This window comes from Zonotrichia albicollis, chromosome 6 (genome assembly GCF_047830755.1).
Source record: "Zonotrichia albicollis isolate bZonAlb1 chromosome 6, bZonAlb1.hap1, whole genome shotgun sequence".
NCBI classification, from domain to species: Eukaryota; Metazoa; Chordata; class Aves; order Passeriformes; family Passerellidae; genus Zonotrichia; species Zonotrichia albicollis.
The window spans coordinates 27,071,096-27,094,519 of record NC_133824.1 but is presented as its reverse complement, the minus strand read 5'-3'; the positions used below and the strand labels follow the sequence as shown (position 1 = coordinate 27,094,519).

Sequence of the window (23,424 nt, the reverse complement as noted above, 5' to 3'; positions counted from 1 at the left end):
CTTTCTTCTCTATTGTCATAACAGTGTAATTAGACTGATGCTGAAAAAATAAAAGCTCTAGAGACTGATTGCAGATGTCCCGTCCTGTTCACAGTGGTATTTAAGCTGCTGACGGCACAAAGGAAGACTCCACAACCTCTCTGAGCAATCTGTTTCATGTGGATCTAGGATCACCCTGCTTGAGCTGGGAGGTTTGCCCATTGCCTCTTGTCCTATTGCTCAGCACCATCGAGCAGCACCTGGCTCCACCCTCTGACACTCTCCCTTCAAGACTGAAAAGGTCCCTTCTCAGTCATCTCTTCTAGAGGCTGAGCAGGTCCAGCTCTCTCAGCATTTCCTCACAAGAGAGATAGTCCAGTTCTCTCATTGTCTTTGTCATTTTGAGGTCTTGTCTCCTCTTCAAAGCCAGGCCTTCTCAGGACAGGTCTTTTCTTCTTCTAACATCAGCCTCTATAATTAGTCCCCTAGACCTCTGGAACTGCCACTCTGGAAGTTCCTTCCCTTCTCCTTATCTATTGCCCCATCCTGCAGTATTTCCCACTGGATGCTTGTGGACAGGAAAATGGCTATGTACCCAAACTACCAAGATACCCATGCCATAGGCATGCTGTGGAAGGACATGCTCCATCTCTGCCAGAAACTCAACATACTCTGCTACTGGTACCTTCCCTCTAGCAGGATTTTGCCACTGCCCAAAACAGTGGAAAAATGGAAAATAAGAATGAAAACACAGCAAAACTCAGAACTACTGCACACACAAATAAGCACCACACCAGGGAAGAAAATGAACTCTCTTTGCCTTTTCCCAGGCCTGCCATTGAATGTGCTGCAAATGATACCCATTTCCTTCAACTAGCCTAAGCCCTCCAAATGTCAGATGAAAGACTCAAGCTATTCTTACACTCAAACTGCAGGATATTCCAGTGCTCCAGAATGCATTTAGCTGCTTATCTCTCATTGCCTGGATGGGTAGCAAACAGGCAGAGTCAGACACACACCAACAGCCTGCAACTGCTCCTAGCCTGCTTCAGGCAGAGGGAGCAGTAGGTCTCATGTTTGCAAAGATCCTAAGGTATCATAAACCTGCTGCAGTTTCCCTTTACAGCACATTTCTACCTCTGATTGCATATGCAACACCAGGGCACAGGCTATAAAGCCCAAGTCTACAGTTAATATAGAGATCTGCCTGCATTTCTAGATGTTTGTTACCACAGCAATACCACAGTACTTTCTAGCTTGTTTTGTTGCTTTTAGGTTTTTTAAAGCAAAGTCCTTATCCAGCGCACACAGAGCCAGTTCCCAGTTATGCGAGAAGGAAACCTCACAGCGTGCTGTGGATGTGGCAGAGCCTGCTGCCTGGGAGCAGGGTGCTGAGAGGAGATGCTCAGCTCCTGCCTCAGCCCCAGGGTGATTGCAGGGCTCTGCCCACTTCATTCACCAAAGCCGTTTCTGACGCCTGCACCCAGCACGGTGTTGCTTCCTACCCATGCTGATCAGCACCACATCACTGCACTACTTACCTCTTGGGGAGCTCTTGTGATTAACTTTCTCAGAACACCCATCAGATTCTTAGGAACATCTACTTTCAGCTTCTTCCTCAGACAGCTCAGCCAAAAGCAGCTTACAAGACCAGCACAAATAAAATAAAGCCAACTTTTCCTTCAATGCCAGAGTTTACTTCGGGTCTGGTAGTGATTTACAGAAGCCTTAAAATGACCATCCTAAGACTGTTTTCCAGGCCTGCCATATCAACACACAGCTTGGACAACAGCTTGAAATTATTTTTCAGCATACCATTTACAGGCTACTCCAAAGCATGTGAAAAAGACAAAAAAAAGTTGACTAACAGCTATTTACTCCTCAAATATAACTAACTGTAGTCATATTCAGAATCAAGGCCACCCACAGGAGAATCCTTCCAGAAGCAGAAAGAAATACATTCTTTTGTCAGCAGATTTCTTACATCTTTTTTTAAGAGTCAAACAATTGGTACATTTGGGTAATTTTGGAAAGCTGGCACTTCAGCAACCAATGCCCCAAGCTAGCAGAGCAGAAGAGCTTAGAGGCACACTTCATTAGAAACCAGTGAAGTTAAACAATAAAAAATTGTCTCCCACCATCAAACCTGTTGTGAGGAATGTCCATCATAAAATGGAACAATTTTTGCACACCTGTCCTGCTGATGCACTTGGACTGCACACAACCCACATCTGTATGCCAGTTCACAGAAGGTAACTGCCTGGTACTGCTCCTGCAAATGAAGAATCATTGCTTAAACGCAGGCAGCACAGGTTTGTACTGCAACACGAAAGGCCTGGAACTGATAGGTATCTGTCACTCATGCAGAAGAAGAAAATTAATAATTTCATTGGAAGACAGGAGAAAGGTATCTTTCAAAAGTTCATTGATCTTTAGTCAGAGATTAAGGAAGAAATCATGTTTCTCATTGCAGAAAAGTGATTTTTCTCATTAAATGCAAAACTGTAATATGAGAAAGAATGCTTCAGAAATGGCTGCCTTTGAGAAACACAATTGACACGGACCATGCACCGTGGTGAAGGCAATGCAATAGCAATTTATGTCTCTGCATTAAGCAGTGTCAACAGTTCAAATCCTACTGTGCCAGGCCTAAGACATGCTGATAGGTGTCAAGAGAAAAGATACCTATCTCAAGGAGTTGATTAACTTGGGAACACTAAAAAAAGCCATTAAAATCTCACGGGCAGAGGCATCTCTCATAGCAATCACGAGTAAATGCTCATTTATTGTAATTTTAATCAATGGAGTTGAAAGTGTTTCATTGGTTTTGCTGCTGGGGCCTCTGCTGCAAGGCTCAGAGATCACCTCCACCTAAAGAGGGGTCTACCCACTGCAAGCCACTGGTGACTTTATTAAAGGATATATGTGTGAGGGATCACATCTTGAGCAAGCTCACACTCAGGAGGGTAACCTGGCTTGTCCCCAGCTCTTGGATGCCTCAAATCCTGCTTACCAGTGCCCAAGACAAGAGAAGCTGGAGAGGAAGGAAGGCAGTTAGGTCCCAGAGCTGCTTGCTCCACCATCCATTTCTGCAGAATACCTCTGGAGCTTTTAAATGAAAGGTATTCAAGACAAACCTCTGCTTGACAGAGATGAAAGTCTATCAGCCAACCAGAAATTGATCAGATTTGGCATCTTTTTAGGTATGTCAATTCTTTTGGTAAATACAGGGAGGCATTCTGATCTCCAGTGCTTTTGCTCAGGTGTCCAAATTTCTTGCCAGTATTTTGTTTGTAGCACAAAAGTAGGGGAAACTATAGAACTGAATTAGTACTTTGAACAGAACAGGAAAGTAAGTACAAAGATGATAAAAAGCCTCTGTACTGAAAAAAAATATCTGCAACAAGAACCTCAAGGCTTTCAGTACATATAGACACAAATAACATGCACAAATCTCCCATACAATTCAGTTCAGAAACTGTGAATGTAGCCATATCTTTGGTTTCCTAAAAAAAAAAATTGTTCCTTTTTTCCTCATCTGAAAGTGAGGAAGATGTACAGGAATGTTAAATACCTGCTGTTCTCTGCAATCTAGACCCAAGGGGAAAAGCAAAAGAAAACAAAGCTGGTCCTATCTTGCTACTTGCAATGTACTTCCCCTCCAAATTAGTTTTCTTTATCCATCCTGCCAGGCCCCCTGTAAGCTCATCCTATCCCACGTCACTTAGATGCTCTGAGTCAGAGGCTGTCACACTTTTCTATCTACAGGTTAATATTCTTCCTGAGTTGTGCAGCCTTTTAGGCCAGCGGCTCAAACTGCAGGATATTCCCAGCAAGGCAAGGCTGCTCCAGCTGTCCTTGGAGCTGAACTGAGAGCTGCTAGTACAACTGGCACCTTTCTACCCTGTCCTCCACTCAGTGCTCAGCTGGAGCTGGGGGTGCAGCAACTGCCCCAGCAAACGGCCATCTCTAAGCTGGTAACATCTTCACAGATGAAAGATCCTACACTTACTCCCTCACTCATCAGTTATGCCCTTAACAGGGTCCTCCTCTTATAACAGAGAGCAATATTGCCAGAACCAATTTCCAAATGACATTTCGTAGGGAAGCAGCAAGTGGGAAAACCATATATAGGAGAAGCACCCATCCCCACCCTCTGTTCTCCTACACCCATTCATCCCTTCAAGCTCTTCCCAGAGCATTGTGTTAACCTGTGTAAAGCAGTGAGGGAAAACTCCCAACTTCTTTTAATTAATAATGACTATGTTACCCTTCACTGCATACTTTCATGTTACCAGGCAAGTAACAGACATCATCCCTCTCATATCCCAATGTTAATACCAGGCTAACAACAGGAATTTTCTTTGCAGTCAACCCACCTGAAGCAAAACATTACTAGAATGGTGTCTTCAACTCCACCCAAGTGCTTTAACCTTGAGTACAAACATCATGGAACACAGCAAAAATAGGTTTCCTCAGGGACCACAGCTGGCATCTGGTAGAGATAACCTGACTTTTGCTTCTCCTGTTTCCCCCCCCACACTCCTTTCAAATACTACTAACATCCCTCAGTGTCTTCTGCCATCATCTTGTTGCAGGGGTTCCATAGTGTTGTCTCCTCATCACAAAAGTTTCATACCTTCTTGGTGTTTCTCAGGGCAGCTCCTCAGAGCACTGACTCTTTCTTCTTCACAAAGCAGCCACTGACTCCAGTTCCCTTCTCACCCAGCCACCCCACTCTTTTATAGCACTCTTCTCATTGGTTACAGCTGTGGCCTGTTAAAGTCAGGTCTGTTCCTAATCCTTGATAATTGGCCCAGCTGCAACTCCTTAGGAGTAAGATTACTTTCTACACTATCTTTACTTTCATATATTCTATCCCCCTACATCTTCTTAGCCCAGCTACTGGAAGATGACCTCTGTCTCTAGACATAGCAGGGCCCACATCTCCTGCAGGTATGGGACTGCACTGGCTCAGCCTCTGCCTCTCTCACAGCCCAAAGGGGAGGCAGTACCCAGGGACAAGGAAACAGGCATTATTTGCAGACAGATGGAGGGATGTCTTGGTAAGACTAGTTTCTCCTGCATTTCACAACCATCCTAGCAGTGTCCCTACCAGCACCTGGCAAAATCTAGCAGAATGGCATAGTTGCTTATCCTAACCTGCAGAGCAAAATATAAGGTTAGTGCCTTCTCAGAGCAAGAGGAGCTTGTCTGCAGGCTCTCAAATCAAATATTCTCACTTCCAGCAAGCCATCACACTTGTCTACCATTTCTACCATTTGTGTGCTCCCAGAAAGATCTTTTAGAGGACGCAATCAGTGATGTTCACAAGACTGCAGTCATGTCTTGCAGTGCCCTTGAGAAATGATGAACACTCCCTTTCCATCTCAGCTTAAAGGGAAAACTGCAAAGCACAAAATGGCTTCATCAAACATCGACTTCGAGAGCTACACAAGTCCTTCACCCAAAAGGCCTTGCTAGTGTAAAACCCACAGTATTTTACTTAATTAACTGCTTCCAGCAGCCACTGAAGAGCAGGTCTTCATTAAAAACATTGACCTAGCTGTTATGCTTAAAGGACAGACACAGCTGAAAATACCAGCTTTGACATACTGAGAGAGCCAAAGTGAGATTTGGCCCAGTACAGTACAAGTGAGCCCACCTGCCACAACACTGGCCTTCTCAAAACACACTTACTCCATTCCCCTGTAAGCCGCCTATGTGGGCTTCCCCATCTGCCTCTGCCTGCCACACTGGCCCTCGAGGCTCCAGGGCTGAGGGCAAAGTCTTTGCCAAGTAAGAAGAGGGCTCAAAACTCATGTCTGAGACAGCTTCCATACGTACACTTCCTTTTTAGTCAGGGAAGGAAATGTTTCTCCTTCGCCATCTGTTAATACCATGATATCCATCTGGAGAGGAAGCAAGGAGAAAAACCAGCTAAAAGAAAATTCCCCCAAGGAGATAAATGGGGGTTATTGGCTAAAAACCCACCAAAATCAATTCTGCAGTAGTCCAACAGTTCCTAGCTTAGGACGAAGGCTCCGCTGCACCCCCAGCAAACATTTCAATGAGGCTGATGTGCTTGGCAGCCTGCAAGATGTTCTTGCTTTATTCTCTGCAAAAGACACAGACCTTTCAAAACCTGAAGGTAAGCAATTAATCCCTGGTGATGGAAGCTAGGTTTCACGTAGAAGAACCTAATAAGCTATTTTGAACCTCTAATTCTCTGAGCTTTGCACAGACAATGGACTTTCTCTTCTTTGAATTCTTCCAAAATGGCCACCTGAGGGAGGGCAGAGAGAAAAAGCAGGATGCAAGATGTACCCCAGGCCAAGCTGTTAATTTTTAAATTATCATAGCAAATTATTTTCTTGCACTCTATCCCTTCCTTTCTAGTGGCAGAAAAGCACATAGATGTTTTATGAGAGGGCAGCTGTTAAAGATTTCAACATGCTGTGATTTTTCCCTTTCATCCCTGCAGATCTAGATATTTTTGAATATGCAAGTTTTAAGCATTTGCTGATCAACAGATAGCAAGCTTTGTGGAAACTGCCTCAACTCAAAAGTCACTAGTTCATTAGCTAATTAAAAGCATAATAATGGGAGCACAGCAATAGCATAAGGAACCTCATCTTTCAGCAGACATCAAGGATTGAAAGGATGTAGAAATAGTAAACAACAACAGACATTTCTGAGGAATTTCTGAGGATGTGATTAATCTTTATCCCCTGACATGATAACAAGATGCCCATGTTTATGATGAATTCTTCTAATTAAGAACCCTGTGCAAATGGCATGTGTTTCATATGAGGGATTTTGTCTGAACAAAAAACCAAGTTCAAGGATAAAATTCAATTGCATAGCTAGGTAAGCATAAATCACAGGGACAATTTTCCCTGTCAGGCAGGAGCCAGTGAACCATTCCTGGACAGCTCCTTACTGTCTGCCTCATTTGAGCCATTTCACCTCACAGCATTGCAAGATGTCCCACCTGCAAAGAGAGACCTGAGCACTCTCAATGCTGCCTCCTAAAGACACCCAGTGAGGAGAGGCATCATCCACAGGGGGCAAAGCATGCTGGCACTGTGCATCAGCAGGGTATATTCACTTGAATTTTCCTTGTTACCCCTGCCTTCCCTGCAGAAGAGCCACGGCTATTTAAACATGCACTGAAGCTCCAAGGAAGGGGATGTCAGTTGAATGCCCAGCAGGAAAGACATTCAAAGAGAAAGTCAATGGAGCCTGAGCAATCAGTGTAAATCAAGACTTTAACCTTTCTGAGCCTCCTTCAGACTCTTGATCTGTAAAAGAAGATGCTTAAACAATTACCACATTTCTGAAGAGTCAAGTGCACATGACCTGTCAATGCAAAAAATGTTTATTACTGAAAGTACCAATTGAAGTGTTTCAGTCTTATTGTCTGTGGACTGTTTTCCCTGTAAAAACCATTGGGCAGAACAGATGCCACTACAAATCTGTTTAATGTAAATATATGGATTTGCTTTCAACGTGTACATCTCTAGTGGATGGAGCCTAGCTTGATGCAAAATCCAAGCCCTAACTAATCTGACAGAAGCAATTAAGTCATAACTACAGCAGCCAGTACCCCAGCTTCTGGTGCATAAAACCACAGTTTCTGTTTATTGACCAGCAGAGAGAAATGTGGCTGCCTAGCAGCTGAATCAGATGGGAGCAGTCCCCTTCTAATGCAGCAAAGAAAACTTCCAAGGAAAATCATCCTCTATCCAGTGCTCTCTGGGGTAACACAATTAGGCCATGACATACAGACAGGTCATTTAATACAATAGGAAAAAATCCACTGATAGCATTTCCCTTGCCTGAATGGAAGGCATGCTGTTAAATTACCTCTGAAGTAACAGACAGGCCTCTCTAACAGCAATCCTCTCTTCCCAAACCACAGATCTTTAAAGGGCAGCCAGCTCCAGCCCAGTCACATTGAATTCTACTCTGTAACCCCAGCATCCTCAGATAATCTTTCCTGCTGGTTCCAATCTAGCTCAATATAGACAAATATAGATAAAACCATAGCATTGTGCTTACTACATCCTATATTGGCAACCTATTTAATGGGGCAGGGGAAAGGAAGAGCTATCAGATGGTTTTTGTACCTCCCAAAGCAAGCCAGGAGCTCCAGGAGCCACCGTGCCATTTCTGCAGGAAGCAGTCAGCATCTGCAGGGAGGCTGCAATCATTTTAAAGCAATACTAAGAATCTACATTTCAGAAAACATTCAAATATTTAAAATGTATTGAAATTGTTTTAAATATATTTTAACACTTCCACACTTTCTCTATACTAGGAGAACACAATAAAGACAAAAAAAAAAAAAAGTCATGCACTCCACAATTCTTTATACATCTTTCTCATCCCAAGGAAGCACCAAGCAAACTCCTCCAATTCAGAAAGCTAGTTCAGTAAATCAAGGAGAATATTGCCATCACACCATCACACTCTCAGAAATGTACCAAATCAATTTCATTAAAGCTAATGGAGTTGTTTTAAAACATGCTTTTGGGAAATGCAGAGTGACAAGTTCTTTCAGGTCAACACTTACTAAAGCACAGTATAAATACCTTCCTCCTTGCCAGACTTGGTGTCTGTCCTGAGAACAGACAGCTGAGCTGCCCTCTAACATCGGAGACATTCCCATGCAGTTGTTTTTCACACACTCTTTGGTAACACTGGAGGTACTGAACTGGCAGGAGAATTGTACATAGTTCTACAGGAAGCACAGCCTGTAGAGGGTCTGGATGGCACTACCAAACAGGTGGTGATTTTCTACTCACCCTTTTCAGGAGCAAAGGTATTTCTTCTAGGTCATCAGGCTTTTGGTCTATTTTGGCCATCTTTTCCCTTAATAAGTCCAAAGAGCCCATTTCTGCTTACATTGCAGAGCCACACTGAAAAACCAATTCTGCAGAACCAATTCTGTCCCACTACCCAATAGCACCATGGCAAATAATCAAGAAGCAACAGCAAGCCTGTGTCAAACAGGACAGACATACCAAAGGATGTTGCATTGCTTGTGCTTGTTAGGAGCTTTCTTGAGGTAGCATATTGCTTCTGACCTAGAAACATTACTCCTCACCCCTCTCATCAGGAGAAGTGCTCTCCAGCACAGCATGGGTTATCCAGCCCAGGTACAGGCTGTACCCTGGGGCCCCACACTTAGACTGCCAAGTTTTCCCTGCCTGCTTTACAGAATTATTGGCAATATGACCCAATATCACTCGCCAAAACAACGGTGTAAAGGCCTGGCCAGCCATTTGTAACTTTTTATCTTCCAGCTGATGTTGTCCACACTGCTGGAGCCTGAACTAGCCAAGTACGCCTTCTCAGCACAAAGCTGGGTCAGCAGTGGCAGCAGCAGATGTCTGACATTCAGACTCCTATCTGAAGGAAAATGAGAACAATCAGCTAAATTCACCCATGTAAAATTCTGCTCCTACAAAAGTAGACAATGTTGCTGTACTTGCATTTGACTATTAATAACCTGTGGGGAAAAGGCCACATGCCCAGTCAGATGGTAGTGCCCATGACAACTCATGCCACATGCCACCAACCAGGCATACAAGAATTTCAGCATCCAGCACTCAGTTTTATCTGTCTGCACAAAGAATAGGGCAACAAGACAATAAATGAGTGCATGCTGCAAACTCCAGGAACATATTCCCTGATGAACACTTTTTTTCTGCAGAGAGAATGATTAAAAGCATTACAGTGTATTTTCCACTCACAAACGCAATTTACACAGAACACTGGTTAAGCACGTGGTTACAGATGTCATTTGGCATTGAAAACAATGTAACACGGAGAACCTCACTTTACCCTGATAAAGTTGGGAACGTAAGTCTTCAAAAGCCGAATTCAGAATGAAGAAGCACCATCAGCCCTGCTGTTCACCACTCCAGCCAGTTAAGGACTGCTTCAACATCATTCAGCAGTTGGACTGAGGCGGGAGAAGCTGAAGTCAGCTTCCAGAGCTCAGCAAACACCCTGAGATTTACTCCAGTACAGCCTGGGGAGGAAGTTAATCATTATGGGAAGTCATGGTGCTACGTGGAAACAGGTTTAATGATTAACATTTACACATCATCAGGAAGTTTTTTCTAATCTGTCTCGTGTCTTAGCAGCTTATTCCCAAATGCTACTTCTTCCCTCAAAATGAACATGCAGAAATAAATGCACACCAAAACCCAAGTTGGCATTTGAGGAAACTGAAGTAATCTAAGAGGGGATTTCCCAAAATGTTCGCTCCAGACACAAGCCAAATTTGTTTCTCCCAAGGTGTCCCAGCCCATTCAGGTTACATACATTATGTGGCAAAGTGGTTTTAGGTGCCAACCCACCACTGGTCACAGAAATTACAGCAGGTGGGGAGGTGGCCCAAATATATTATCAATGCACAATGTAATGAGGGGTGGCCAGTCACAATAGGAGCTAGAACAGGACAAAGCTTTAATTGTCTGTGGGGTAGTAACTGGAAGCCAGTAGCAAATTCATTGAATATGTGTTGGTACACAATTAATATCCAAGCTGTCTTGGCTTCACTGGTATTTTCATCAGAGTTAATAACCAGAGGTGAGCAGTTCTGAATAATGCTTTGTTTCCTTTCAGCAGAGCTCAAGGCTTAATGTCAGCTCTCCATCAAGGGAATGGGGGAAAGAATGCCATCTATCCCCAACTCTTTATCTCAGTCATGTCCAGAGGTTATAACCTCCAGGACAGAAGCTGTCTTTTCTGTTCATGTTTGCACAGAAGAGCCTGCAGCCTGGACAGCCAAAGAGATCTGCAGATAAACAGGAAGCACCCATACTACTGGCCTTGTGTGAGGTCTGGGATAGGAGCAAGACAAATGGGAGATCTCACACAACTCTTACATGCAAATTGCTTGAAAAAAAATGGCAAGGCAACTGGTGACTCCAAGCAGGCTTGTGGCAGCCCCTAATGGTTTAATTATTCAACTAGTCTCCCTATCTCACTCTCTCTTCACAGAAGGGCTCCAAACAAGTCCCCCACATACAGAAAGAACCTGCTACAGAGACACACATGCAGCTGTGAGCTGTGCACTCCCCTGGTACACAGAATTACACCTAGGGCAGGGAAAAGGAGTTTTCATAGAGAACAGCTTCTCTCCATATATGTCCTTTGCACCTGAAAACCTCAGGACCCTGCCAACCCTCACCCAGCTCCTGCCAAGCAGTTCCAGGTAATGGCTGGAGTCACCCCCATGGCAAACCCAGCGCAGAGCTGGTTGCACAGCTGCTGAGCCCACCCCAGGATAGGCAGCATCTGACTCAGATGGGTCCCAACTGACAGGCACTGATCAAAATGCATCTAAATTTACCCCTTTCAAATATAGGACAGTGATACAGGAATTTACCTTGGGAAGAAAAATATTGAACGGAAAATTTAAAGCAAATTCTGACCTCAATAGAAGTATTTTCCATTCAAATTCAACTCACCTACTCAAGACCACAAAGATACACACTGCCTCTAATGATTCAAAATAACCTTCTGGCAACATGCTTCTTGGCTGTCTTTGCCACAGAGAATGGTGAAGACCCCACTTTAAGTTCTGCACAGGGCCAGCAAATTAAGTGCAGCAGTGGGAGGTGTATTTCTAGCAGAACTATAAAAGTACCACCAGAAAGCTGGACAAGAAAATTGATGATGTATTGTGGATACTCAAAATTTGCCTAGTCTTTATGACTCTGTCACAAGGCTTAGTTTAGCAGTTTCCTGGACAATTAATAAATACCACATGCAGCATTATTTCCCAAGTTCTTAGGTTGACTGCTACACAAACTAGGGAATCCAAATGGTCACCCTGCATTTCTACTCCGTTTCACCCTTCAAGAATACTTGAAAGTGTAACAGCACCACCCAGCCATACCCCTCCCTCCTGTCCCCTCCAAAAAACAAGTCAAGATTCTTCACTAAAAGTTTAGATCTTGTATTCTGCTGAAGCCAAGACGAAGGACCTGTGCAGAACTGTGTACTGGGGTTTCTGAACATGCAGCCCACTGGCAGGAACAAGTTCCTCTTGTACACTGGTGGACTGGGGAACCTTTCACATCTTCTATGGTACAGGAGGCACAGAAGAATAAGAGTCCCTTCATACACCCAGTTCCCATCACCACTCTCCCCTCCTGCAGCTGCTGGTCCTGCCCAGCTGCGTGCCCAAGTCCCTGCCTCTGTCCCCAGGCCATCTGCAGACACAGAGCAATGCCAGTGTGTGGGGCAGCTGCCACAGCCCAGGAGGTGACCAGCACCCTGCTCAGACCCTGCATTAATGCAGGCACAACAGAGTGGGGGGAGTTTTCTCACCTTTTCTTCAGCACTTGCAGTGGTGTTAATACCTGTTTATCCATTCTTGGCCATTCTTTATGATGTCTCTTAGGAGCTATTGGGCAAAAGCAGAAGAAAAATACAGAGCATTCCAATCCCCTTTAAGCTCAATGCGACAATTTTAATCCTCTAACTAAAAGGAAAGAGGGGGAAAAATGAGATGGACTGTGACAGGTTGGAAGGACTAAATCCCCGTTAACTAGGGCATCAAGATTTAAAGGGCTCAGCTTTGCACACATCAAATGTCTCTCACAAGGTCCTCACAGAACACTGTCCCCTCCAATTCCTCAGTGCCAATGGAGGCCCACTGCCCCAAGGATGCTGGCAGTGGGCAAGAGAACGCTACTGCCATGACAGTGCCATGCCATGACTGGTGCAGCCAAACCCATGGGGGTGGCAGAAGCACCCAAGTAGCCCTTCTGAGTCACAGATACAAAGGGTAGCAAAGCTACCAGCCACCCAGGGCAGTGATGCACAATTAACAGCTGAACAGCAGCAGAGAGAAGAACGTGGCCATAATCTGTATTTCACATTTGCCCTGCCACACACAATTATTTGTATCACCCCACCATGTTTCCTTTCAACTCTAACATGTCTTTCCTGAAAATGAGGCTCTAGGCCCAAGAAAATTAATGAGTAAATAATTTACAAATCATAACTTTTAATAATTTGCAATGCATAATTTTAATAATGCTATAAGGATGCAGGCAGACCAGCAGACTTTTCCTGTTACCTGATGTGACTCCATCTGTATCCTGTGCTGTAAGGACAGCGTTTGCTTTCACTGTTAGCCACCTCCTCGTGGCTCACCTAACATGCAGCATGAGATGGAAGTCTGTTCAAGGACGCGACCTGAGCCAGCAGTCCAACTGCTCACTTAAAATCCTTTCACACTCAGCCAAAGGTAGCTTTTGATAGGTGCTCGGGCAGCTTCTCCAAGGCCAGACCTCACTTGACCTCATCTCATCATTGCCTGGCCTGACAGATACACAGCTAGTCCTGATAGAATGCTGAATTCCCAGCCCTTCCCAAAATTTCTTTTGGGCTGCCCAGCCAGCATGGTCCAGTTTTCCCAGCACAGACTTGAAATACCCTGAAATGTCCCATGGGGCCACTCAGATAGCAGGCATGGCACAGCAATGTGGCATTCCAAGGCACGGCACAACCAAACACAGGGAGGATACAAACAGATGCCAACTTCATTCAGATTTGTTCCAAGAGAATTTTTGAAAGGGTTACCTCATTGCAGAGCATCCATCCTTCTGCTGCCAACCCAAGCTCAGTATAAACACCACCCTGCACCTGAGCAATGAGAGAAACACCCATGTGCTCACCCCTGCCTGGCCCTGACAGAGGAGCCAGCTCTGCAAGTGAAGCACCAACAGGGATGTGGCACCTGAGCATCCCTAGGCCAGAAATGGGGCAATGTCCTTACCTGTTTCTCAATGCTCCTGCCAACCCCTCAGGGGTCACTGTGAGAGGCTGTTTCCTATCTTTAGGCATAAAACAGGCAGTTTAGCTAAATGGAGACATTTCACAAGGTTGTGAGACAAACACAGCTTACTCCATCAGCAGCCTGGTGGCTGATAATTCCTACCACACTTGTTGTCATCTTAATTGCAAAAGTTCCATTCCTTCTTGGTGATTCCTCATGTGCAGCTCCTCACAGCACTAACTCCTTCTTCATCACAGCACAACCAACAAACTCCAACTTCCTCCTCACCCAGCTAAGCCACTCTTTTGTAGCACTTGTCTTCCCATTGGACACAGCTGTGGCCTATTAAGGGCAGGCCTGTCCCTAATCTTTGGTGATTAGTACAGCTGCAACTCCTCAGGTGTGAGACTACCTTCTGCACTGTCTTTATCTTCTTATAGTCTTTACTTTCTTACATTCTTTATTTTCTTACATTCTGCACTATCTTTATTTCTTACATCCCTCCACACCACACAACCAGATCTGAATCAATCTCACTGAGAGGTACAAAGAAAAAAAAAAAAACCACCAAAAATGACATGCATATTACAGCACCTGGGAAACACACAGCAGGACTTGGCAGTGAGCACTTGCACCATTCACAGTTTTTAACTCTAATACTTTACCATTATTTTTTACAATTTCAAAAGACTACAGGGAACTACATAGGAAGCAAACAATTATTTCAATTTCATTGTGTGGATGTGATGGCTCCTATTTGCACTGCCACTGTATCCAGATTCCTGTACTCTGAGACTAACTGACCAGTTATCCAAGGAGCTGCACTGCTTTTTGCAGCTCTTATACACTCTTCCATAATCATTACACTTTTTACTGCCTACTTGGTACCAAAAGGCACAAAGTTACAGCATGGCATTACTAGGCATGACACTCTCTGGCACCAAATACTTTGTTCAGGGCACTCAGCAGGCAAACAAGCTTTATTTTTCCAATTTTGTCCTGCAGAAAGATTTTTTTCAGAGAACCTCTGAAGACACTTTCATTGGTTAGAAGCACTTTTCCAGCCAAGCCCTAGCTGTTTCAGGGCAGTTATCCAAAACAATAAAGGCAAGAAAAATAGTCCTTTTTTTTTCCTCACAGGCCCATAAAATGTCTGATACAGATTTCAGCACAGGTGCTTTCTCTCTTTGCTGCTGTTAAACAAAACCTCCTCAAAAAGATCATATTACAGCTTACAAGATGAAAAATTTGTGAAGTGGGAGAATTGAAAAGAAGAGGTTAAAGCAGATAATTTTCTACAGCTTTAGCTGAGTGTCATCAGTGACCATGCTGGGACAGTCAGACGTTAGAGCACTGCCCCAGCCCAACCATGGCAGCCTTGGATCCTGAACTGCAAAGTCAACTCTTCAGCTCCACCATGGCAGGACGACCAACCAAGCATCATCTCACCAGCCAAAACAGCTTCCCAGCCCAGGGGCAGCCTCACATGACAGCTTCATTCCCATCCTGGGGCACAGGGACAGGGACCTGCAGTGGCACTGCAGAGGTGGCTGAGGCAGGTCTCTGCAGGGACAATGCCTCTCAAGAAAGCAAAAGAAAGTAGCGCCAAAGGGAGCGTGCAGCTGCCCATCAAAACCCTGGTCTCTACCAACACTGAGAAATTACCCTTATGCTCAAAGCACATCACAACATGGGTGATTTCTCTGCAGAGATAGGACCCAAGAGAACACTATATTCTTTTTTGCTTGTCTCCACAGCCCCAAACACAACTGGGACATGGAAATTTGAAGCGGACAGTCCACCTGCAGTCCTTTATCACTGTTATTAGTTGCAAGAATATGTGCTTGTAAAGACACAGCAAAAGACAGCAGTGGGTAATGCACAGCCTTTTCTAACAAATCCTGTTGTTCAGTGCATGAAGCAGCCCGTGCCATGCCTTCAACAACTTCCCCTTGCAGCAGATGGGCCCTGACCTGCTACATTTCTGCTAATCCCGTTCCTTGTTCAGAGGGCATACAAAGGAAGAACTCAAGGATGTTTTGCTAAGGTTACCTCTCTCATCTCCTGCCCTTCACAAAACTTGCAAGCTAAGCTGCCCAAAAGTCCTGTGAACTAGATAAAATTTTCATTTTAGACTTTGGGGAAACGGAGGCATATGGAGCCTGAAAGGATGATGAGTTCAGCTCAGTCAATAAGGCAGCTCAGCTCCCACTCCACGGGTCTCACTGTGGTTCAATCTTAATGCAAGAGTATGGGATGTGCTGTGGATCATGGCCTCTGCACTTGGCACTGGACAGAGTGCCAGCAGTGCCAGCTGACAGGAAAACCCCAAGGAGCCCGCAAGCCTACTGCAGGAGCTGGCAGACAGGGCTGGAGCAGCACAGGACAGCAGCACACACGAGCAAAACAGGAAGGAGAAAGCAAGGTCCTGGGACTTGCACATGGAATAGGAACAACCAGCTGGCATTCTATGGGGAGCCAAGGAAGAGCAAGAGATCCCAGTTTGCTGGGCTCTGCCCTGGGGCTTCCCCTGCAGATGTGAGACAATGCACAGGTGAGCCAGGGTCCCCTGCTGCCCCAAGTGCTTCATCCCCAGCACATTTGCCTCTGTTTTTTCATTGCCTTTGTGCTCTGCAGAATTAAATCAGTTTTCAGTTCTCCAAAATGGGCGGTCCCAGTTCAGTGCCACAGAAACAAAACATTTCCCCTTGCCTTTTAAGTGACTCTCACCCTGCCAGCCTTGGGATGAAGTGTCTGGACCAAGTTTCACTGTGGCAAACAGCAACCTGTGAGATATCTATCAAAGCTTTCTGTTTCCAGCAACACCACTAAATTTTTAGGTTTTAAATCTTGAGACAGTTTTGTATATGCAAAGATCTAACTGAGGAAGCAGCTGCATACTAAAGAATGCTTCAGCTCACTAAAACTTGCAACTGCTTCACCCACTGATTTAAAGAAAAGGCTCTAGTAAAATAAATCATGTTCAGGAGCACTGCACTGGCCCTCCCCTCACTTCTACACACTCTCCCAGGCTGCCCAGACCACCACGCTCCCCAAGCCCAGCTACCTCACTGCAGCTACAGCATCATTTTGATTAACAATTAAGGCCAGTGCTGCCAACTGGATTTTATTAACATTACTATTGTGAACAATTTCTTTCATTTTTATTTTATTTTAATGCATCACAAGGGCCACTGGGACAAATTAAATATAAAATCATTTTCTGCCATTTAGGCAAACAGCAGCCATTCCCCCAGTTTTCAAACATAAACACTTTAAATAAAACATTACACCGTCAAGCTGTCACTGAATCTTCCTCTTGCAGTAATACCCTTAGAGAAAAAGTTACCAAGTCATCCTTTCCCAGGGAGCTGGCACAGGCCCCATGTACCATATGAGAGATGCCACAGAGATAAAAAAAAATAAAAAATCATGCTGGCCTCAGCATGAATGGCTGTCACAAAACCCCGAACATTAAGGGCTGTGTCCCCCCTGATACAAACCAGGCAGAGCAGAGGCCATACAGGTGCTGGGAAAAGCCAGGCAGGTGCTGGATTTTGGCAGTGGAATGGGCCAGGCTGAACAGCACAGGCAAACCCGGCAACTGGCAGGTTCTTTTCTATATCATTTCCAACCACCCAGATACCTGCAGAGCCACAGGGAGCAGAGCTGCTTTGCAGGATGGTAGGACAGAGAGATGAAGTTTCCTCCACTTTTCCTTTGACTCGAAAGAAAGATGTTTTAAGAAAACAAGAGCATTTAGTGAGCTGTTGAACGTGGCAGCTTCACTGGTTTGCTCACCAAGGTGTGAGCCGTACCTTCCTGGCCTCAGGGCGTGCTGCTGCTGCTGCTGCAGCCACGGGAGTCTGGCTTACAGGCAGGGGTCTGGCTTACAGGCAGCATCACAGCCCTGGGGAGACCACAGAGCCTCCCGTGCTCTGTCCACGCGTGTGCAAACTCAAACACAGACACTCAGCATAAGAGCAGAAAGAAACCTACAGGGCCATATGCGTGATCCTTGCCCCAAAAGGCAGGAGACTCAAGAGGGACCAACCTGCTAGGAGTAAAATGGTAAGGAAGCTGCTGGAATGAGCTGTGGCACCTCATTAAAAATTAGGCCTTTTCTCTTCATAGCACAGCATGTAATGAAATTAAGCTTGACAATATGCCAATGCAAGGAAATAGTGCTGATCCTCCTCTTGCTGTGTTTGTTAGGTTTTTTTTATTTATTTAGGATCCACCTCAGTTGCCAGAGTTACATGCCTGAGGCTACAAGACCTGCCTCCAGGGAGGCACACATGCTGGAGCCTCATGGGATGCAGGTCCCTGAAAAATGGTATCATTTAGCAAACCATTAAAATTGCATCCTTTCCCAGTTGTGAGGAAAACAGCATCCTCTGAGAGCTGCACACAGAGGAAATGTGATGAAGGGACGAGAATAAAATCATGAATGCGCAGTGAACATCAGCCAGCACCTGCTCTGAGGGGTTCAGATACCCAGAAGACAAAGGCAACACAAAACAAAAGCAGCAGTGTGCTGTTAACTAGGTGTTCCAGGGTTTGAAGAGCGTACATCAGCGTGGTCTTACTTGGTGGCAAATAAAACCATGGCTAAATGTGCCAGTTGGGCAATTCAGAGAAGCAGGTAAAGCCCAGCCACTGCCTATCTTCTGGCTAAACAAGATGTGGGAATTAAACAATTGACATCTTTCCTCGCCAACTTGTTCTCTGCCTACACACACCACCTGTTCTGAGCCAAGTGTCCCAGTGGAGTCTCCTGCTTGCTGTCTCACCACAGGTGACACACAGTTCAGTGATGTTTGCAGAGCATTTAGAAACCCTTAGCTACAAGGAAAAAGGATGCCTTGTCTCATCTCCCCCGTGCTCATTTTACATGGCAGAGCACAGAGGTAGGGAGCAGCCAGGAGGGCTGAGTTCAGGTCACCTGAGCCAGCATTACACTACAGGGCTCTCCACTGCCAAACCGGCTGCAGTGGGCTCACAGAGCAACTACACAGGTCACAAAAGCTGGCAGGACGAAGACAAGAGACCATATACCAAAATCCAAAGAGCAATTTACAAAGATAAGAGGCATCATAGAGCAACAGGGCATCAGCCTAACACAATTCCGAGCATTTAAATAATGATACTTTTATCTCCACCTTCCAGGCATGTTGCTGCTTCCCTGGCACCCCAGAGAAGTCAGCAAGCTGGAGAACCCTGTGGGCAACCACACATCCTGCTTTTGACTAGGGAACAGGAGAAAATACTCCTACCCTCAGCTCACAGTCAGCCAACAGAAAAATTTCTCTTTCAAAGCTGCCTACCATCCCTCTCACTAACAAGCCTTGCCCACGCTGCAGCACTGGCCCTGCTCTCTTCACTGGGACACAAGTGTGCTGGGCGAGCCTCCCATGCTGCAGTCTTTAGACAGGGAAGAACAGAGCCCTGGGCTCTGCCCATCAGTGCCATACTAAAGCAGACACGCAGCACGGGGTGAACAATTAACCACCTGGACATAGTGCAGGAATGATGCCAAAGCTCTTCTAAAGACACACAGCACAGCTTCTGGCCTTTGGAAATTTCCTGGAAACAGGAAACAACCTTTTGCCTAGAAGAGACAGAAGAGAGTCCAGGGAGGAAGCTCATCTTCCAAAAACACACAAGCTAACTGTCAGATGTCTTAGGGCTCCTTCTAATCAATATGAAACTCTCCTGTGCTCCAGAGAAAAAATGCATTTCTAGGAGTGTGGTACTCACTTGTGCTTCTACCCTCCGTGGTAGGTGGAAGGAGAAGCATGCAGGGGCTTGTCTTGTCACCAAGTGAGCCCTGCCATTTGCCAATATCTGAATTTTCATCTCAAGCATCTCTACAGCCTGTTTGTGAAGAGCCTATTACAGAGAGGCCACATGTCAAGATTTCTATCTATAAAATACATATCTGTAGGATCACTATTAATGCACGAGCTGTTTCTGACAGCTCCATGCCCCAGCTTAAATATTCAAAGATTTCCCTGCTGACTCCAGGAATCAGACATCCAGATTTTAAGTTCAAAGTTGTGCTAACAAATATGAGGTCAACAAACAAAAAACAGTTTCAAGCTGCGACTTGCAATTGACTACAGTGTTTACCTGAGATGATTTTTATTCTTCACATTAAGAGAGAATAAAGAAGAAAAACAAAAGCCCAAAAAGCACTTCAGTTTTTAAACCTATGCAATACACTTGCAGTTGCCCAGGATTTGAAATGTCATAGCATAGATGCAAGAGCAGGACTCTTGGACTCACTCACCCCCAAAAAAAAAGACTTTTTTCTTTTTCCCAGACAGAAAAGCAGCCAATTTTAGAAAACTGAAAAAATATTTTTCCAGAGACCCATAAGTCACATGAGTCACCCTTATTTGCAGATGAGCCCAAACCTGAACTCCAACATCATCACTCATGCAGAGCAGAGGAAACCAGAAGCTGGATCAAAATGGGCAGCTTGTCTCAGTGGCTCTGCAGAAAGCCAAGGGATAGAGAAGCATGCAGAGCACAAGCACGCCTCCCCTCATACATGACCGCCATCGTACATTAATTCAGATAATCTGACTTCAAGGGGAATGAACTCGGGGTTGAGGGCTTTGCGCTGCCAAAGGACAGCTCCTTCTCTAGGTTTGCTATTTCACCAATGGGGCAACAGAACTGGCACATTTCCTGTGCTGTGCTGGGGACAAGCTGAGGACAGTGTGTACAGCTACTGCACTGGCCTGAGCAGCCCTCAGGCTCACTCACACAGATCAGACCACGAGACCCCGTTCTCAGACCCTGCTAGAAGCCACACCCTGAGGGACAGCACTGTCCCCAGACCTCCACCAACCTTCTGGCCCTGTGCCCACACGCAGCCACTTCCCTGCTTCTGCCCCAGCAGCACAGGCAGGGGCCAAGGCTGGGACAGCTCGTTGTGCACATCACTGCTAAGCCTGTTCGGCTCCCCCCAGCCAGAGCACCGCATATTTACACGAGCACACACACTGCGTTTTACCACCCTGCCTCTCACAGCAACCCGCCAAACCCTTGGGAAACCTGCGTGCATGAGGGAAAACCCAAACACCACAAATCCTTCCTGCTTCCTTCTCTATCCAAATACATCATGGCAGGTCAGGATGTGAAATTTCCACCATGTCCCACTACCAGGTGCATAAGGAGAGGGTGCTTCTTCATCTCAGCTGCTACTGAAAGCCCTAGTGCGAGGGCTGGCACATCCTGGGACCCCAGTTACAGAGGGACTTGAGATGCAAAGGATGATTATTTTTCCTTGCTACGGGATTTCAGGCATGGAGCAGTGCTGGAATGATTTACACGGTTTTGAGAGCAGGACCAATTTGGAGTGGCTGTTGCACGGCGGTGTATCTTGCAAGGAGAGGCTTTGTGGTTAGCCATGAGCAAATACTGCCCCCCCAAACAGCAGCAATATAATCACGTGTGGCACTGCCACAGCATCCTCCTCGTGAGGATTTTAAGGTGCTTGGCAGAAGATATGGATTCATGTAACCTCACAAGTCCTCTGAGAGGGAGTAAAGTAAATGCTATAAAAAACCAGAAGGGATAAGCGGGAGAACAGAGAAATAAAACTGCTACACCAGCATGTGCAAGCTCACACAAGAAATCAGAGACTCAGGGGCAGCTTCCTCTGCCACTAAGGTGGAATCAAAAAAGCAGGAGTGCTCTAAATCCTCTGTTCAACTCAGCCCTGGCCAGCCTAAGAGCATTTCCCAGCGTACCCAAAGGGCTTCAACAACAGCAGCACTCGCACAGAGCTCCTCACCGTGCTCATTTCCTGCTACATAAAGGGTCCAAAGCAGGGCAGCCTGAACTGCCGGCAGCCCCCAGCCCTAGTGAGCAGCAAATAACAGAAGTGCTGTGTCCAAGCTTTGACTTTTGAGTTTCAGCAGCTGCAAGCAATGGCCAAGGGGCTCAGCTAAAGAGTTTCCACCCTGCTGCCTGAGGGCTGGGACTGCTCTGACAGCATTTTCCAAACATTCACGGGGCTTCCCAAACACCTATAAAACACTTCCCATGCCCGCTTTACAGGTGAAAAAAAGCAAGACACAGGCCAAAACCTCCCAGTGCCAGCCAAGGAGGGAGGCGGGCAGCCCTGGCGCCTGGCCCCTGCTCGACTCTGACCGGGCTGCTGCTTTTGTTCGCTTCCATGTGTGCATGACCAGCTGACAAATGGATTCGCAGCCAAAGAGTGACACACAGTGCAGCTCCCGAACAGCTTTAGCTGGATCACTCCTGGGAATGGTATTGCTGGGCCACTTCTTGCTCCAGGGGCTGATTTATTTTTTATGAAGCGATTGCCTAGAGTTGGGAGAGCTTTATTGATGCTATTATACAGGCTGAAGGGAGGACAAATCACTCCCACGGACAGAGCAGAAAGGTCCTCATCATCCTCAAGTCAGGACCTCGATTTTATCCCCCTACTGAGCCCACAGATACCCAAGGACGGCAGAGTGTGATGCTTTCAACAAAACTGAAGTAGCACATCAGGGCACTGCTACCACTCCTCAGGTTAGGAATGGAGCCCTGGGGGCTCCCGCCATCTCCCTGCCCAAACCCCAGCGTGAGCCCGCCTCAGACCGCTGCCTCCGGTTTGAAAGAGACTGAAGTCTCATCGGGCAGCCAAGCGGAGGGGCAGAGGCTGGTACCAGCTTGTCCAGTCACTCGCATCCCCCCGGCCCGGTGCTCGGAGCCCGGCTGGCCGGAGGAAAGGCTTGTGAGAGGTCATGGCTCTCAGCTGGTCCTGACGGGAAAGCACACACATGCGTGTGTGCGTGCGTATCTGTATGTGAGCACCTTCTGAACGCGAACTAAAAACCTTCCAGCTGCTTCACCCGCCTTTTTCCCCGGCCAAGGGCAGCCGCTCTCAGCCGGAGGAGCAGAGCACGGGCTGAGAGCGGCGGAGACAACTCGCAAACACTTTACCCACGGCATTACTCTATTCCCCCGAGAGTGCCCACCCTGCTCCCCGAGTAGCGGCTGCCATGGTGACAAGCACGAATGCTAAAATAAACAGAAAGCAACCCGAAGGCAAAGCGCAGCCCTCCGCCGGCGTACCCCGCCGCGGCGGCGGCTCCCTCCCCGAGCATCCTCCCCGCCGCGGCAGGACGGGATGCCGGGGCCGCCGCTCACTCACGATGAGGGGGATGGTCCTCTCCTCCCGGCGCAGCTCCAGCCTGCCGGCCGCCCTCTGCCCGCTCCGGGCGCCGCCGCTACCGCCTCCGGCGGACCTGCCGGCAGCCGCCGAGCGGGGCTTGTTGTCCTGCCATAAGTAGTAGAAAGTGCCCAAGATCCAGGCGACGGTCAGGATGGCGATGGCATTAGCCCTGATCTTCCTCATGCCGAGCGCCCCGGAGAAGCCCCTCGACGGGCAGGGGCGGCTGCGGGAGGAAGAAGAGGGAGAGCAGGAGGCGGCGGCGGCGGCACGGCTCCCCCGCCCCTCACGGCCCTGGCCCCGGCCCCGCACCGCACCGCCCAGCCGCCGCCGCCGGGTCCTAACGCCGGGCCCGCTCCGCCGCAGGGGGCGGAGGGCTCCGCGCCTCCTCCTGCTCCTCCTCCCGGCCGGGCCGGCGCGGGAAGCGAGAAGCGAGGGC

General features: G+C 46.8%; 1 protein-coding gene across 3 annotated transcripts in view; it reads right to left on the bottom strand.

The window, feature by feature from the left end:
• Positions 1-23,340, bottom strand: part of GALNT16 (polypeptide N-acetylgalactosaminyltransferase 16) — a 75,834-nt gene extending 52,494 nt beyond the window's left edge. For 2 of the 3 annotated variants that reach the window (XM_005479937.4, XM_005479936.4), the window contains exon 1: positions 22,968-23,340. In XM_005479937.4, the coding sequence (XP_005479994.1) occupies positions 22,968-23,171 (204 nt within the window). In that variant the 5' untranslated portion in view covers positions 23,172-23,340. Of the gene's footprint in view, positions 1-8,111; positions 8,186-22,967 lie in introns of those variants that run through there. The other variant, XM_074542858.1, reaches the window with a different exon arrangement.
• Between the last annotated feature and the right edge of the window lie 84 nt (positions 23,341-23,424).